The 18125-nt window shown below is 37.4% G+C and overlaps 2 protein-coding genes across 6 annotated transcripts in view; both read left to right on the forward strand.

Annotated features, from left to right (window-relative positions):
• setd1a (SET domain containing 1A, histone lysine methyltransferase) overlaps nt 1-17152 on the forward strand; it is a 29321-nt gene extending 12169 nt beyond the window's left edge. For 2 of the 4 annotated variants that reach the window (XM_087244726.1, XM_087244725.1), the window contains exons 10-21: nt 339-426; nt 544-707; nt 2358-2394; nt 2541-2745; nt 2830-2882; nt 3197-4530; nt 5634-6024; nt 6213-6391; nt 9102-9212; nt 11884-12003; nt 12126-12263; nt 15626-17152. In XM_087244726.1, coding sequence (XP_087100852.1) covers nt 339-426; nt 544-707; nt 2358-2394; nt 2541-2745; nt 2830-2882; nt 3197-4530; nt 5634-6024; nt 6213-6391; nt 9102-9212; nt 11884-12003; nt 12126-12263; nt 15626-15799 — 2994 coding nt within the window. In that variant the 3' untranslated portion in view covers nt 15800-17152. The remainder of the gene's footprint in view (nt 1-338; nt 427-543; nt 708-2357; nt 2395-2540; nt 2746-2829; nt 2883-3196; nt 4531-5633; nt 6025-6212; nt 6392-9101; nt 9213-11883; nt 12004-12125; nt 12264-15625) is intronic. The other 2 variants (XM_087244728.1, XM_087244727.1) reach the window with 1 other exon arrangement.
• Nucleotides 1-18125, forward strand: part of tbc1d10b (TBC1 domain family, member 10b) — a 442453-nt gene that overhangs the window by 370935 nt on the left and 53393 nt on the right. The window lies entirely within an intron of this gene.

Here is an 18125-nt window from a genome sequence, read left to right on the forward strand (position 1 = left end):
AACACAAACAGCTCTCAGAAGTATAAATGCACGACTATGCATAGGGCAGGCGCTGTGGGTCACGCCAATCACTCGACATAGAAGTATAAACCAACCTTAACAGATATTAAATGTCAAACTGTGTGTTCCGTTTTTTTATTTAACTTTATAAAAATGGTGTTGGCCATGGGGATTCTTTTTTTTTTGGCATTTAATTTATACAGTTCTATATTCCTCATATTCCTCATTCTATATTCCAGTTCTCAGTTGTAACAAGCAGATGTCCATTGTTGCTAAAGTTGCGTGATACTGTCAAGCTTCGTAACTAAATGATTACTAATGAGGAATGTGTTCTCCAGGTGAAGAGGAAAGAGCCTCAGGAGCTTGTGGAGGGTGATGAGCTGAAGAGAGCCAGACCTTCTACTCCACCAGATGAAGAAGATGAGGGTATGTCCCACATGAGCTGTATTAATAATTTCCCATTGCCTTCCATCAGGTTTTCTTTTTCTAAGTTTACATAATTGAACACATGTAACCTCTCTGTCATATTTTTCTCTTTCTCAGACTCCTATCAGGGTAAATCTGCCGACGCTGCAGCCGGAAGAACAGAGGAGCGGCGTGTGGCAGAAAGAGGAGCAGCCAGGAGGAGGAGCAGAGCCAAGGCACGCAAGCCATACGAGCTGGACAGCGAAGGAGAAGAGACATCAGATGGGTCCTCTTCTGAGAAGGTTGGTTTGTTTGCCGTTAGGTCTGTCCTTTTTGTGTATCTGTAGTGGGCACGGACTGGTTTGGAGTACTCCAACCCGAGCATCAAGAAGAAAGTGCTTTGAGTACAGGTTTCCAGAGGCTAGTTGTCTTACTAATATGCTGCACCTGATCTGTTCAGCTGTGGTATATTGGTATTCTTTATATACCAGCAAAGAATTTATTAGAGCTGCACAATATTGGAAAAAAAATGACATTGCATAATTTTTTTGTATTGTGATTTATATATTGCAATATAAATACAATGTCACGAGATGACTTGAATAGCTGGAACTCCTAATTTTAGATTGATTGTGATGATTTGTGCATAAAATAGCAGTTTAAGTACAACAGAGCAAACAAATACAAAGGAAATAAACAGTTAAAATTTTCTGGGGAGTGGAACACTATTTGGGAACATATTAATCAAATGTAAAATAACTAATTTATAACTTTAATAAATAACTTTTTCATTGTGAAAAATAATACTCTACAATTAACCTTGAGCTACAAATGTTTAATTTAATGTTTAATTTAATTTATTTAAACATGATAATTTTTCACAAAAAAATAATTGAAAGAACAAAGATTAAATTAAAATAATTTTGTAATAAAATAAAATAAAAATAAGAATAAATAAAAATAATAGTTTTTGTTCTGTGCAGAAACATGGTGTTGAGAAACCTTTACGATTAATTAACCATGGCAAAATAAAGCACTGTTTATAGTGGAACAGTTTAACCACTGCATCCCTTGTCAATTATAATCCTGAATGTACATTGCAGATCCTGCGATGTGACCATTACAGAATCGTACATAGTGTTATTGATGCTGATACTATATATTGTGCAGCCCTTGATTCTATTCATTTGATAACTGGGGAACGTAAAGAAATAAAACAACATTCAATATTTATTTGAGTTTTATTATTATTATTATTATTTAATTTCATCTTTTTATATTTTTCTAGCTTTTTTTTTTACTTAAATCACAACTTTTCCGTCTAATTTTCAGGTTAATTTCAGTAAATGAAAACTATTTTGATTAGATTTGGTTAACAATAACTTTATAATTGTTCATGAATCTGTCTGAGAAACTTTAATTTGAGTAACTTTTTTAATGTAACATTTAAAAATTGTAAAGATGTTTAAGCTTTTTGTCATTGTTTAAAAAAACATGAAATACAATTTAGCAGGAATCAAAACTCAATATAATACATTAAAATATATGAATAAGCATAGAAGCTGATATGAAAAGGCACACGAACTGATGAAGACTGTAGCCACAACGCATGGTAAATCAATAAATAAATCAGTTATATAAAAGAAAATATAACTTGATACCATTCACATGAATGTAAATTAGATACAGTGGTGAATTGGATAACATCACTATAAGTATTAATTTCCACACCAGCACTGCAGTGACAAAGTTGTTAAAATGATTAATAATATTTTTTGCTATATAATGTTCTTGGTTGTTGTTTCATTGTATAATGGCTAGATGGCAGCATTTCTCTTTCAGTTGCTGTGGAGGATTGCTATGCAGCTCTTCTCTTTCAGTTGCATATAGCTCCCAGCAGATGAGTCCATACATGTTTTTTACATTATTGTGACTGGTGACTTGTTTTTTAGGAGGATGAAGACAGTGACAAAGTGGATGAGTCAGAAGGTATGAAATTGTTGTTTGTCTTGCATACTGCTCTTTGTTTTGGTCTGTTAGTCGTTGCTATGCACATCTTATTTGACTTTATCTGTTTATCATTTAGATGCTTATTTTGGTTTCTAACTGTTTTCTGTGTTGCTCATGTCTTTCAGATGAAGCCCTTAGTGCAGACAGTGATGACGAGAGTGTTTCTTCCTCCTCTTCTGAGAGCTCATCATCCTCCTCAGCGTCGTCCTCTTCCTCTGATGAGGAAGATGAAGAGGAAGGTGAGCAGGCTGCAGAGAGCGAGTCATTGGACACAATGGATGAGTCTACGATGGACAGTGTGGCAGCGGTAGACACAGAAAAGGATGAAAGGTGTGTCCCTCTATGAGGCCATAAAGAAAGTTATGTCAATGAACAGATTCATTAAAGTTAAATCATTTCCAATTTGTTTTACAGGGACAAAGCAAGTTTAGACCAACCATCAGTGACCACTCCAGAGGACAAACAAGGTTAGCTTCACAAAGAAAAAGTTTAGTATTTCTTCACCCTCATGTTGTTTCTTACCTTCTAATATTTCCTTTGCGGAAAGCAAATGAGTTTATGAACTGGCACTAGTTTTCTTTCTCATTAACTGTATTTTGGTTGTGCTATGAAAGTCAATTGAAAAAGCAATCGTTTATCGCCAGTATTTTGTAAAATATCATCACTTGCGGAAAGTTATACTGAAGTTGAATGACATGAGGGTGAGGAAATGATGGCATTTTTTCTTATTTTCAAAAGTGTTAAATTTTTGTGTTAATTTGATACATTTTTTGACTTCCAGAAGAAGAGAAATCAGCCACACCTGTGCCTCCATCTTCTCCGTACCCTCGTCCTTCTTCACCCATTCTCCTCCTTCCCCCACTCAAGAAACGGCGCAAGACCGTTTCTTTCTCAATGGAAGAAAGCGAGGTCAAGCCATCCGTTCAGTCATCTACTGCTTCCTCTCCATCTCCCTCTCCTGTTTCACAAGCTTCAGATGTTCCTCCATCCGTGTCTCCTGTAAGCACACCCACACCAGCAGCTCCTTCTGCCTCCTCTAAGCCCGTCCCGATGCTCCTTCCGTTTGCCTCTCGTCCCAGTGAAAGCAGTGCCCTGACCTCCCCTGCTTCCCCTTCAGCCATTCTTACCGTCCCTCCACCTGTGCGTTCCCTGCGGCCTGATGAGCCCAAAAAGAGTCCAGGTCCCCCTCCATCCCCACAAACTCCCCCTCCCAAAAACTCAACCAAACGTGGCAAAGACTCTCCCCGAACACCCCCTGCGCCTGTCTGCCTCACGGTCCAAAATCTCCCTCTCGACCATGCCTCCATGGTCAAAATGGCCTACGAGGATCCCGTCCCATTGCCAACAACACAAAAGGGCCGTGCACGTGGTCGCCCTCGGACACTCAGCCAGTCGGCATCAGCTTCTCATCTTCATCCTGCTCTGGAGGAAGAGGACGAGGATGAAGAGGAGCTGGAGCAGCGGTTGAAACTCAGGGAACAGCTGGGAGTGTCCAGCCTGCTGCAGCTTGCCTCTGCCCCCAAGCCTGACCTCTCTGTTCTGGCCGATGTGGCGCTCAAGATGGACCCGGAGGCCGATATTGACTCAGAAGAAACTGAGACCTCTGACGAGGCAGAGGAGCACAAGCTGGAGGAAGAAGAGGGAGACTTCTTTGCCCCGCACCCACGCCAACCACTACTGGATCCAGAGGGTCTATTCGTCATGCAGGAGCACAACTATTCTAAAACTCCTGCACCTCAACACATTACGCCTCCACAGAAGAAGACGAAACAAGACTCCACCGTCCTGCTTCCTGCAGATCTCAATCAGCACGGGGTTCAGGAAGCTCCTGAAGAGGTCATCGGAGAAGCTCTTGCTGCCAGGGCTGAGGCTCCAGAGCTATATGGGGATCTGGACCTGCTGTGTGATGGCAGGGAGGCGGCGGAAACGCAGACCAAGACCCTTAGCTCACCATACAAGAGGACCGGCTCGATCAGCAAAGAGGTGGAATTGGAGGAGAGGGGGAAAGGTAAAAACAAGAAGAGAAGTAGGAAGGACAAAGAGAATGAGGAACTACAGACTTCAAAGAAACAGAAAGAGAAGCAGGTCAAGAAACAGAAGAAACGGAAGTTAGAGGTTTGTGCTTTTGTCATTTTTCTTAGTATAGACCAGGCTGGGAAACCTTTTTTCTATGAAGGGCCATTTACAATTTTGTAACATCGCTTAGCGGCCATTCTAAATTATAGGGCTGCTCAATCATGAGAAAAATCTTAATCGTGATTATTTGGGTAATAATTGTAATCACAATTATTTAAAACTAATATCAGTTGAAGTCAAAATTATTTGCCCTCCTGTGAATTTTGTTGTTTTATATTTAAATATTTCCCAAATCATGCTTAACAGAGGAATTTTTTTACAGTATTTCCTATCAAATTTTTTCTTCAGGAGAAAGGTTTATTTGTTTTATTTCGGCTAGAAAAATATATATATATATATATATATATTTGATTGTCTGTAGAAGAAACTACTTGTGCAATGACTTGCCTAATTACACTAATTAATTTTTGCTTTAAGAATTGGTGTATATATATATATATATATATATATATATATATATATATATATATATATATACCAATTCTTAAAGCAATATATATGCGTGTGTGTGTGTATAATGTATATACATACATACATATATATATATATATATATATATATATATATATATATATATATATATATATATATATATATATATATATATATATGCAGTTTTTTTAACAAAGCATTGAAATATAAGTCTTTGTAAAATGTTAAATCAATTTAATGAACAAGTGTTGAGCCTTTTGAAAGGTATTGTATTGTCCCCTTAAAGATATTAAATGTATATAATGTATATAAAATCATTTAAATAACTTGAAAGTCTAGTTTCAAGTGGTCTCCCAAACGGTGATCCTTGTATAAGGAACATTGCAACATCACTCATAGTTTGCAAAAAAAAAAAACTTCCGTGGTTTTAGTTGACCGCCACTTCACACTTAATTTCACCATGGTTGCGCCTTTTGCGAGTTTCAGGCTGTTGCGATGTAACAGTTTTTCCAACAAACCCACAGAACTGTTTTTCATAGTTCTGCATTGTAAAACTAAGTGTGCCAAAATAGTGTCAAAATACCCCCTTTTTAGTCATTGTGTGCATGTAGTCTGTTTCCTAATATTTTAATTACATACTGTGCTGTCAGGAATTTGAAGAAGATGTGGATGTGGAGCAGTTAGAATCTGGTGAGCTTTCCAGCTCCACCTCTGACTCTGGAGACTCTGACTTCGGTCTGGAGCGATCGCTGGAGTTTGAAAAAGAAGAGGTTAGAAAAAGCGAACGCCTTTTCCTGCAGGAAGCTGGCCTGACTCCCTCGACCCAGAGGCGACCCAAACACACGCCTGAATCTCTGCCTATACCCCGTCCCTCTTACAAGAACCGCAGCGAGTTTGAGCAGATGACCATCTTGTATGACATCTGGAACTCTGGCCTGGACCAGGAAGATATGAGACTCCTAAAGAGCACCTATGAGAAACTGCTGCAGGATGATCATGGCACGGACTGGCTCAATGACACACACTGGGTCCCTCATACTAATATCCTTACCACTGCTTAAAAACAGAAATGCAAACCACATCAAAAGCTTTTAGTGCCCATACATAAGCCAACAGTCATTAAAATAGATTTTGGTTAAAGTGTAAGTGTAAATGGCTTAAAGTCAAGACGTATTGCTGTCACGGTTGATTTTATTTCCAAGGTATATTCCTTAACCTTTTTCCTGCACTCACCAACATCCCGAACCCCCGGCGGAAGAAGAAGACAGCAGATGGGCAGCTCAGAGAGCACGTCACCGGCTGTGCTCGTAGTGAAGGCTACTATGCCATCAGCCGCAAGGAGAAGGACGTCTACCTTGAACTTGACCAGCCGGTGACATTGCGGGAAATTGGGGACTACGATACTGCAGTAGGTTCAGCTTTTCTTTTCCTTTTTCAGCTCAAATATACATTAAAGTTATTAATGATGTCCCGTTCACACCAAAGCACAAAAACTATAAAGATAACAATAAAGACATCATTCTAAAAGTCGTTCTGAATGTAAAACAACAGCAGAGTACAGACCACAGCTATAATGATTAAGATTTGGAGAAACAATATCGTTTAATATCGTAAAATATTTTTTCAGCAACCTAAAACTTGAACAAACTGTCATGTTTAATTTTTATCATCACCTTTTTGACTATTATGAAACTGGAATGATGGAATTACTTTCTAACAAGATGTTAACGTTACCTGTGCTGGTAAAGAATAAAGATGAGAGGTTTGTACTCACTGTATATGTTTTGAGTGGTTTATAAACCCAAATAAGGCCTAAATGTATGTTTTGGGTATTTTTATTTGTAACAGGAAACATTTTAGAGACTTTAAATATCTTTGTGTCAACAATGTTTTATTTATTTTATGTAATCACAGACGTTAGGTCATTTTGCATTATCATTGATCTGCAGCTATAATCAAATCCTGTTCATACAAAGGTTAGTTATAAACATTTATTCATACATAATTATTTATGTATTTAAAGTATTTGTTTAGTAAGAAGTGTCTCATATGATATCTGAACTTCAAGCAAGAATGATGTCGAACTTTCTGTCAAACACCCTGCCTACCAAAAGGGTACTGTTGGTTACCATTTGGCAGTGGAGTCAAAAGCCTGATGAAGGTGACGTACTAAACCATACCGTACTGCACCAAAGGAGACATACATGATAAAACACTGACTACTAGTCAGAATCCATTGAAATAAAAAGGCTACAGGCATTTTTAAGCTACAGACGCCACTGTGGAGAATCACAACTTGATGTTAAACTCTTTTGTTTAAAGATTGTTTAAAGATAATGTCTCTCTAGAAAACAATTGCTTTGCTTGGGAAAGAATGATAAAATTACATGGAATTTATGCAAGCCAGGCTAGCAAATTGAAGTATAAAAATAAAAGCACCTCAAGTGTCCAGTGTTAGTTTCAGTGTGATTGTGTTGCATCCTTTAAAAATGCTGGGGAAAACAGTTTTTAACATGACCACACTCACTATGATTGCTAATTTAATTAGATTAGATTCATATATTTTAAATAAAGATTCACCTGTCAGATGCGCTTGTAGCAGACTGAGGACATCAGCTGGTTACAGGGGGTAATGCCAAATAAAAATCATAAAATGAAATAAACAGATTCCCATCATTCAAAATTATGGATGCACATATTTTTTTTGTTATACATATATTTTGGCTCATTTCACTGAATGGTACAGTACGGGTCGGTACGAGTCACCTTTATGAGGCTTGCGTTTCCACTACCAAGGGTACCCTTTTGGTGGGTGTGGTGTACGACAGAGTTTCAGTCGACGTCATTCTCGCTCGAATAAATGTTTACAGTAAAGCCGTACAGGTCGTTCACCCATCATATGAGCAGAAGTTTTCATAAAACAAATGTTTTATACACATAAATACTTGTTTATAAATGTTTATTACTAACCTTTCTTTGAACATGATTTGATCATAACTGCAGATCAATGACAGCGCGAAATAGCCTACTGTAACGTTTGCAAATTGTATAAAATAAACAAAATAAATGCAACATATGAACACATACAGCCCCTTACAGTCTCGGATATGTTACCAACTAAAGAAAACTACACAAAGCATACATAAAAGTCCTTATTTAGGTTCATAAACAACACGCAACACAGCCCACAGTCAGTGCAAACCTTTCATCTGTGTCTTTAATCATCACCAGCACATTTAAACTGTTAGAGAGTAATTCTGTCATTCTGAGTTCATAATGGTCCAAAAGGCGATGATAAACATGGCAGTTTGTTCGTGATTCAGGTTGCTAAAACAGTTTGCTTCTATGTGTTGTCGGGCTTCTCCTTTGTTCGCGCTTCACTCTTGCGTTTAATCTTTTCTTTCTGAATGGATCAGATGACGAAGACACTTCAATAATCATGCACACCTTATTATCATCAGCCCAAGAAGTTCGTTATATCAAATATAGACGCGATCTCGAGCTCCCGGAAGAAAGCGGAAACCGCTCGCACTCGTTTAACAACAACAGCACCTGGCAGATTTTGTTCCTCTTGGCTTTGTGTCTGTACATCAAGACAACGACAAGGGTTGTTTGAGCTCGGGTCATCCATGGCTCGTTATTATATTTTAGTGTAATCTCTTGGCTCTGTATATAAACATGGCGGTTCCTTTGTTTTCATTCTGGCTAGCTCCACACGAGCTCGTGACTCATCTCATTAACTAATCAGCGTTCAGCTGCGCGTGTAGCTCCACCACTAGGTACCCTTTCTCGTGTTTGGTTCTTTTCGAAAAGGTGCCAAAAAAGTGGTATGGTATGGTATGGTACGGTTCGGTACGCCTTTTGACAGTGGAAACAGCCACAAAAGTGTACCAAACTGTACCACTCGGATAAACGGGGCATTTGTAGTTCTCATGCTGGGTGTGAACGGGCCTTTATTCAGGTTTAATTTTATTGTCAAGACATGTCAGATTTAAATGTACATATTATAGTTGTGCTACTTAAATAATTTTAACAGGGTGATTATTTGCCGTCAAGTGACTCTCAGCACATAGTTTGGGTCAGTAGTTTGTATCCATCTGTTGACGTCTCTCTCACAGGGCTCAAATCGTGTGCTGTCTGAAAGGCGCTCAGAGCAGCGGCGTCTCCTCAGTGCTATCGGCACTCCAGCAGTGATGGACTCAGACCTGTTAAAACTGAACCAGCTCAAGGTAAGTCTCTTCAGTCTGTTGACACAGCCTTGTCCCTTATGTTATCAACACTTTGATTGCAGTGACCTCACGTCTCCTTCAGGTTAAAGAGCTCGCTTTAGATTTTATTCAGTGCTGTAGTTCCTTGATTTGTTTTGTTTAAAATTTGATGTCATCATGCCTGCAGGGTTGTTGGCATCTGTGGGTACATTCACCAGCAGGTCTTTGTGCTCTTTTTAGATTAATCTATACCCTACACACAGTGTTGTATAGTTTGTGACTCCTGTGCCATTGACCCTGCCTGGCTGAGCTTATCAGTGGTTATGGGTGGGTGTTGTAGTGCTGTGCTTTGTTAACCGTTTGAGATTGGGTTCACATGATTAAAGTTAAAAGACGTTCCTTTAAAGACCGTTCTTATCTTAGAGCCGTCTTAAAGGGATAGTTCACAGAAAATGAAAGTTCTTTCATTTTTTACTCGCCTTCACTTATGAGTTTCTTTCTTCTGTTAAACACAAAATTAGATGCACTTCAATAATATTTGGGGTTTTTTTTTGTTCTACATTGGCAACTAGCTCCCAGCATATTTCAAAATAGCTTATTTTGTGTTCAGATAAAGCTTCAGAACTTAAGGGTGAGTAAATAGTAAGATAAAAGTACATTTTTGGCTGAACTATCCCTTTGATGGCATGCAATTTTTTAGAAAGAATGAATAATTCACTCCATGTTTAGAATAGGTGGACGTGTGTTTAGGGGATTTGTTATACAGCAGATGTTTGGCGGTTTGTCACACAAAGGCTATCCTGTGGGTCTTTTTGTTTATATGTTTCACTGTAAAGCAAGATTTTAATCAGTTTGCTAAATGTATCTGATTTCCAATGTAACACCGCCATTTACTAGTGTATTTATCGCAGCTCTGTGTGATTGAAGTGGTTTCTAGGAGCAGATGAAAAAATTGGGTAGAGGAAAAATATGGATAGGAATGCTCCACTGTGAAGTTTAGTGTGCTGCTAATCAGTGTTCATTATGTAGTTGTATAAAGGGGTCACACACTGCCTTGATTTTGGTATTTTGTAGTTCATTTATAATGTAATCAAGATGTTTCCATCAAAATGATTTAGAAGTAATGGGCGATTTTTCTGTGCTGTTTTAACTCCCACCATAAGAATAGTGTTTGAACAGGTGTGGTGGATTGTAGTGTAAGTAAATCTGGAAATAAAAAGATTTAGGATACACAATTACTGAGTATAGTTCAAATCATCTGTAATGATAGACAAAGCAATAGTGAACACTTGTGAGTAGTGCTGCCCATTTTAGCATCAATATTGCAATGTGTGGATCGTTAATGACATGCAATGTTAAGTCTGAATTATAGTTGACCAGGAGCTAGGGCTGGCCGATTTGGCCTAAAATCAAAATTTTAACTTGATTACGAATGATGAACAATTATTTTATTTATTTAGTGTTTTTGCCCTCATAGCTCACTGACAAGTTTTGTACAGTAAATATGCTCACATATTACAAGTGAGAGATTTCTAAATGAAGGGTGCATCATTTAAAAATAAACACACATTACCAATGCTGAAATTAAACTGAAATGAAGACACACATTGCCTAAAATGTGGCTTTCTGCGCCACCCACCGTCGCATCGCTACCAAACCGTTCAGTCACAAAGCTTGCGATATGCGCCTATGTGACGTTTAAGTAAATTTTTTGGCGAGATGCGCGGGTATGCGAAGGCTGTGCCGGACTGAACACGTCCCCTTGGCAGAAGTATAATATCATAATAATATAACAAGTGTAATTCAGCCTTAACAGAGCGGTGTCATGTTACTCCACAAACGGTGAGGAAAGTTATTAAAAAAGTTGACCTAGATAAATTAGATTGATTGAATTAGAAACTCTGGCAAGATAAAGTAATTGTATGCAGAACCATAGACACTTAACTATAAGTAAAGTATAATTATGGAAATTGTGTTCATAATAACTGAAAGCAACGTCTTGTTTGCTGGCCTCCCGAATCGTGCAGCCCTGTCAGTCAGTCAGCATGTCACCTTAAATCAGGGGTCACCAATCTCGGTCCTGGAGGGCCAGTGTCCCTCCAGGGTTTAGCTCCAACTTGCCTCAACACACCTGCCTGGATGTTTCAAGTATACAAGTAAGACCTTTATTAGCTTGTTCAGGTGTGTTTGATTAGGGTTAAAGCTAAAATCTGCAGGACACTGGCTCTCCAGGAGCAAGTTTGGTGACCCCTGCCTTAAATGCTTAAACGAATTACTCGCAGCTCTGCTACGGTTACAGAAAATTTTGCTCTTTCATAATTCACCTACATTTTATTGCAATTATAACCTGCTATAAAAAAACAGCTATAACTAAAGGTTTTAAATGAGAAACTGTGATGTAGGCATGGCGTGTAATATGGCATGTTCTTACTGTATTTTTACAGATAAATGCTATTTCCTTGAGCATTTCCTTGTGCATTTTGTCATTGTGCACATTAAAGTTTTAAGTAAAACATGCATGTTTTTATTCTAGGTCTTAAAATAGGTTGATTTGGGATCAGTTAGTCTGCATATAGACAAATTCCAGTTAATGTTCAGGAAAGGTTCCCAATGTGCTTGTAAACATGGTCAGCCCTGTAAATATTTGCATGGTCTTTGTTTATAATACGTGTTTGTAATGCTCTGCCTGCAGTTCCGCAAGAAGAAGTTGAGGTTTGGCCGCAGCCGTATTCACGAATGGGGTTTGTTTGCTATGGAGCCCATTGCTGCTGACGAGATGGTTATTGAATATGTGGGACAGAGCATCAGACAGGTGAGCAGTCAAGCAGATGTGTAACCAATAGATATTCTAAGATGTTTGTTGGTTCCTTATGAGTAATACATGATTGTTGATGCATCGGTGCTAATGGATTGTGTTTGTTGATCCATGTGTAGATGGTGGCTGATAATCGGGAGAAGCGATATGCCCAGGAAGGCATCGGGAGCAGTTATCTATTCCGTGTCGACCATGACACTATCATTGATGCCACAAAGTGTGGTAACTTGGCTCGGTTTATTAACCACTGCTGCACAGTAAGTTCCCTTCTAATGACACTCTGATATCTCAAATACCACATGACTCGAGTGATAAACATGTTGCTGACCCTCCCAGTGTGAATAGCTGTTATGCTAATTAATGTTTATATAAACTCAATATGAGGATTGCATTAGACTGGAGGAGATTTGTGACCTGATCCAGCATAATGACTCAGAGACCCACATTTTTTTTTTACAATTGTTATTTTTGGTATTAAAATGAAGGGAAAGAGGAGACTTTAAAAAGATATCCTATTCAAATTCATACCTTCAATTGTTTTGAAGAAGTTGTCTGCCCTCTTTTTCCAAATGAAAATCACAAGGAAAAGGTTTTTGCTGATGTCCTTCAAAATCTTTGCATTTAAAGGCATAAACTATTTATTTTACAACTTAATTTTTTTATTTTTTAGATATACAAATGCTATAAAACAGACTGAACCTCAAATTATTTATATGCATTTATTTAAATATTTTTAAAGCCACCTTTACAAAGATTTACTAAAATCAGAAAGATTAAACAGAGTTGCTACATTTTTAACAGCGTTAAAGTATTCATAACAGAGATTCCAACTGTTAAATATTGGGTTAAAATAAATCTCGTATTCGGTGAGAGAGGCCATAAACAGACATAACTCGTAAACAACATCTTCATCAAATGATAAACAACACGGCTCTCCGTCAAGTTTACAACCTTTTCCAGTTAAAGTCATGTGTTTTGGCTAACTTGTCATCTCAATTTATGCTAAGCGTTTCCACACGCACTGCTTCACAACAACACATGGCCTTATTAACCTTTCCAGCATCAGACACAGCCTGTCCAACATTTTGATCATTCATGTGATTCTCATCCACACTACATTAGACTACCCTACAAAATATTGAATCTTTCTGAAGCGATTTGCTAGCCTGTTTACACAGAGCACTGCTATTTCTGACAGGAGGATTGAAACAGATTCCCTTTAACAAATGATCAGTGTTTATGTATGTTTGGACAAAATACATTTCTAAGTTTTTTGATTGGTTTTATATAACATTTAGAGAAAATGACATGAGTTAAGAAAAGCAATGTTCATTTCAAAATTTTCTAGACCTTGAAGTCAATAGTTTATGCCTTAAATGACTTTTATAGTAATTTAAATACCTTTATTAAATGATCTGAACTGTAAAACTTTGCGAGGTTATTTTGCAATGTCTGTTTTATGAATTTTTGTCGTAGTTCTTTCACAATATTGGCCTGAACGGTGCCACTTCTGACTCAATTTGCCAGATCGGGTCACATTTTTATATTCAAATGATTCGTTCAGAGTGAGTCTCCAGTCTTACAATAGCATAATTTAACTGACCAACTTCGTCTGCACAGTTACCAATCTCACATGTGAAATGCTCATGTTTCATGTTTCAGATAAAAATGCTTTTATAAGCTTATATAGCCTTAAATATAGCCTATGAATAGGCTAATAATAAACTATGCTTAGTAAAGAAAGCTTATTTTTACATTGCACGATGCTCCAAAACTGTATTTAAAACACGGTTAACTCCCAAAACAATGTTAACTCATTTATATGAATGCGTGGATGAAAAATCATAAACATCATCTCATTTAACTGCATTTTCAACTCAAAAGGGTATTTTCAACTGCAGGGATATGTTGATTTTTCTCTAAAAGAATGGTTAAAAATACAGTCATTTTCCGTCAAACCATTATACATTCTTTTGCAGGAAAAATGTATTTATTTATTTTACAATTACTGGTTTTGTTTTGTTTTACATTCAAAACGTAATATTAAAACAGAGTTGTTAATTCTGTTCAGTTTGTTTGTTTGATTTTTCATAAAAATTAAAACTACAAAAAGTAAAGATAAGAGACCTGTTAAAATACCGAACCAATAAGTGGTATCGATATAAGTAGTAATACCGTTAAAAACCCTAATGATGCCCATCCCTAGCCATAATTGCTCTGAGAGTTCATATACAAGTTTTGGTAATTTAACGCTCTTGCTAAAAAAACGCTCATCAGTAAATACTTTTATTTTAGTACCCAAGTAAATAAAAAAATCAAGTGCTTTTGCTCTTTGACTCTGTACTGCTACTGGATTAAGATTTTATAAGGATATCTGTACTTTTACTTGAGTGCTTAAGCTGTGTACTTTGTCCCTCTATAGAATCCTAAACTTAATACAATTTTAATACATAATGGGAACAGTGGTGGAGAAAGGCTGTTTTGATTCAGCATTGAAATGTATGCATAAATTATACTTCATGAAAATATGTCATATTCTGTTCCAGTCGTGTGCTGATCCTCTTCATCAATCAATACATTTCTAGTTCAGTTTAAACAGCACCAGCTATAACCGCTCTGAGTTCATTTAAAGTATTTCATGAAAGCTCAGATGTTTAATTATACCTCACTTGTTGACTGTATGCCATGTAATCTGTCAATGAGTAGCTATAAACCAAATTACACAATGCCTCAGAATGATGTCATATTATTGTTTGTGTACTATTCATTTGTAAATGTTGCACCAGCACTAATGAACTCCATTATTATCTTTATAAATATCACTATCATAGCATATAACTGCACATCATATTTAGGCATGGGCTGGTATAGGATTCTGATGGTATGATAACCTTGGATAAAATTTTTTTTTTCAGATTTCACGTGATTACTGCTCTAGAATAAGTTATTTTTGAATGTCTGGGTAAAAAAACTAAAACTTTTTTTTCTCTTTTGAGCACAATATTTTTATGTTAAGAAACATTTAAAATATTTTGGAACCGTAAACATGTCAGGCTAAATGAATTATAGACTTCTGCTGTTTTCATTTGTTTCAAAAACACCGTAGGAACGGTATTGCTGAAAATCTTGAGGTTTTAAAACCTTGACTTTTTCAAACCGCTGTATATATTGAAAACGGTTATCGTCTCATGCCTAATCTCATTCTATCTCTCCTTTCACACTGGATTATTCTGGGCCATCTACTTTTGAGTTCTTCTGCGAAATTAAATGATTCTAAATTTTATCTGCTTTTCCAGATATTGGTAGTAAATGTCCCCTTGTCATTTCAGCTGCCCTGTAGCTTCAGGATTAACTGATTTAGTGCTTCACATACCTTCTAGAAGCCAAATAAATCCATGTATTGTTTCTGCTGCATCTGTGAATGGAATTTGTATTGGCATCACAATGGCAATTCCCCCCCAAGCAACTAGACATAAGCTCATGGAATGAAATCATTCCCCATCGCGCTATGCAGGAAAGAGATGAAACATTCAACATTTCTCAGATCCCCTATAAAAGAGCAACATAACAATAAAAAAATGTATTCTTCTTATTCACAACTTGTTGTTCTCTCTCATAGCCCAACTGCTACGCCAAAGTGATCACCATCGAGTCCCAGAAGAAGATCGTGATATACTCCAAGCAGCCTATTGGTGTAAATGAGGAGATCACATACGATTACAAGTTCCCCATCGAAGAGAACAAAATCCCATGTCTATGTGGTACAGAGAGCTGCAGAGGAACCCTCAACTAAAAGTGTCCTACTCCTGATACACTTCTCGCCAATCAACTGTCCTGGCCCACAAGCTACTTTCCTCCGAGCGCACAACAATGTAGGTAGTGTGTGTGATAGGGCTTCTATACAGACACTGATGTTCAGCCCAGAGTCAATGGGATCTCAGCACTGCCGCAGCACCTCGACTCCCACCTATAGTTTTGTTGTTTATTTGTCCTCCAGACCAGGCCCTTATCTAATTTTGCTCCACCTGTTGCAGCTGCATGTTGTTTTTGCCACGCTCTATGCTTTGAACTGCAGCTGTCTACCAACCAAACACACACACACACGCACATATTCTTCTCATTTGTGCACAGCAACCACCTTAAAGTGCTGGGCCTTGTTTCAAGGGCAGTTTTAAAGACATGCTTAACAACATGAATTTAACATCATATTGCAGCACCCCTGTTGAGAGAGAGTAATCATACTTTATTATTATTTATTATCCTCGTTCTGATGCCTTCATTTAGGTCAGATCTGTCCCTGTCCTGTCATCATTGTATCTGAAGCACCTCTGTATATTTTTTTAATATGGGGCTGTTTTGGCACATGTTTCTCTACAAAACTTCTTCGCAGCTGAACCGATATTATTGATAAATTTCCCCCCTTCCAGTATGACGTAGTCTACACCTTATATGGTTCAGTGTTGTAAGTCGTTACGTTGTGCATTACTGTTTTATTTGTACATTTTTCATCAATTAGTTGTTACAATGCCAGTACACTGTAACGCACCGTTATCATAGAGGTTATCAAGAACCTACTATTTTTTTAAACACACCCCTTGCGTTATGCAATACCCACTTCATCGATAGTTTTTAGCAATTCAAGAAGAGCAAGGGTAGTTGAGGCCGTCGTTTTGAGTGTGCTGAACTATATGCACATGATATTTTAGCGTAAGATTGGAATTATTCATCGGGTTTCTTTTGCCATTGATGTTTTTATGGACCACTGAGGAATCGTGGAGCAATGGGGCATTTGTTTTAAGTTGAAGTGTCGACTTGGGGACTAATAACTCCCTTTCGTACAATGTATTTCCACGTAAGTTAGAAGAAATGTGTAGGATACAGAAATATTGTGCATATTTTAAAATAGATGTCCCAGATCTCCTGAGAGAAGTGCTTGTGTGAAAACTCACTAGAATGGGTGGTCGTGTCTGTTCTTTCTTTTCTGTCCTTTCGTATTACTGACTCTCTCTCTTTCTTTCTCCACTTCTCTCTGCTCTGCCATATGTTGATGTGACATTACCTATTTGCTCTGTTTTTTTTCCCTTTTATCAGAGGGCCTTGCCAGCATTCTGTTCCTTTGCGAGGAAGAGTTGTAAAATATGTAGATTTATTGCAGTCTTTCAGTAAAAACTGATCCACAAAAGTGTAACCGTGAAAAAAAAAACCCTGAAAAGGACAAAAAAGTTAAAAAGGCTTACATGTAAATATTGTAGAGGTGTTTGTTTCTCGTAGAAACACACTGGTTCTAGTCTGTAAATATGTTCATCCTTTTCCTACTTCCCATTGCAAGAAAATAATTGTACATACCTATCATTCAGTTATTTGTTTTTGTTGTTTTTTTTCCTTTTGATTTAAAGTTTTAATATTATTTGCAATATTTCTCTTGTATTAATGCGTTGGACCCTTTATTAATGGTGCATTAAAATATTTTTTAAAAAATAATTTGCTGCTCAGCCTTTCTTTATTCACTTTTCAAACAGCACGAAATGCAAGGAGCTAGTTTCTGCATGCATGTGGATTCGCTTGCAGATGACAGGCCATGACTTAAAATAGAGGTAATTTGAACTATCAAGCTTCATACATTTGAGCAGTAGCAAAGGCCCCTTCTGGGGTGTGTGGATAGGAGAGGAGAATGAATATGGAAAACACTACAGGAAAGAAGTAGAATCAAGTTAGGGCTGGGTGATATGGCAAAAGTGCAATCTCTAATTATTGTCCATATTGAACAATAACGATATATATTTCGATATCAGTTGTTAATGATTCCAGATTTAGAAGAGTACCCCAACAATGACTGAAGCCACAAAAATGAGAGGGTCCATTAAATGGCACAACATTTTTTCATCCGATAAATTTTCGGTGGACGAAAATTCACTACATCTCGAATATCAACACACTTTTAGATTCATGTTGTTGCACATTTCTTCTTTGTGATTGGCTCTTGGCTCAATATAGAGTAAAACAGTCTTATCATTGTTATTGACGTAAATTCTTTTTATGATTATACATAATAACGTTTTTCCGCGAAGCCCTAAATCAAATTATTGTTGAACGCATGTGTTTTTGTTACAGATAGTCCT

The sequence above is a fragment of the Danio rerio genome, chromosome 3 (assembly GCF_052040795.2).
Source record: "Danio rerio strain M-AB ecotype USA chromosome 3, GRCz13ab, whole genome shotgun sequence".
NCBI lineage: Eukaryota > Metazoa > Chordata > Actinopteri > Cypriniformes > Danionidae > Danio > Danio rerio.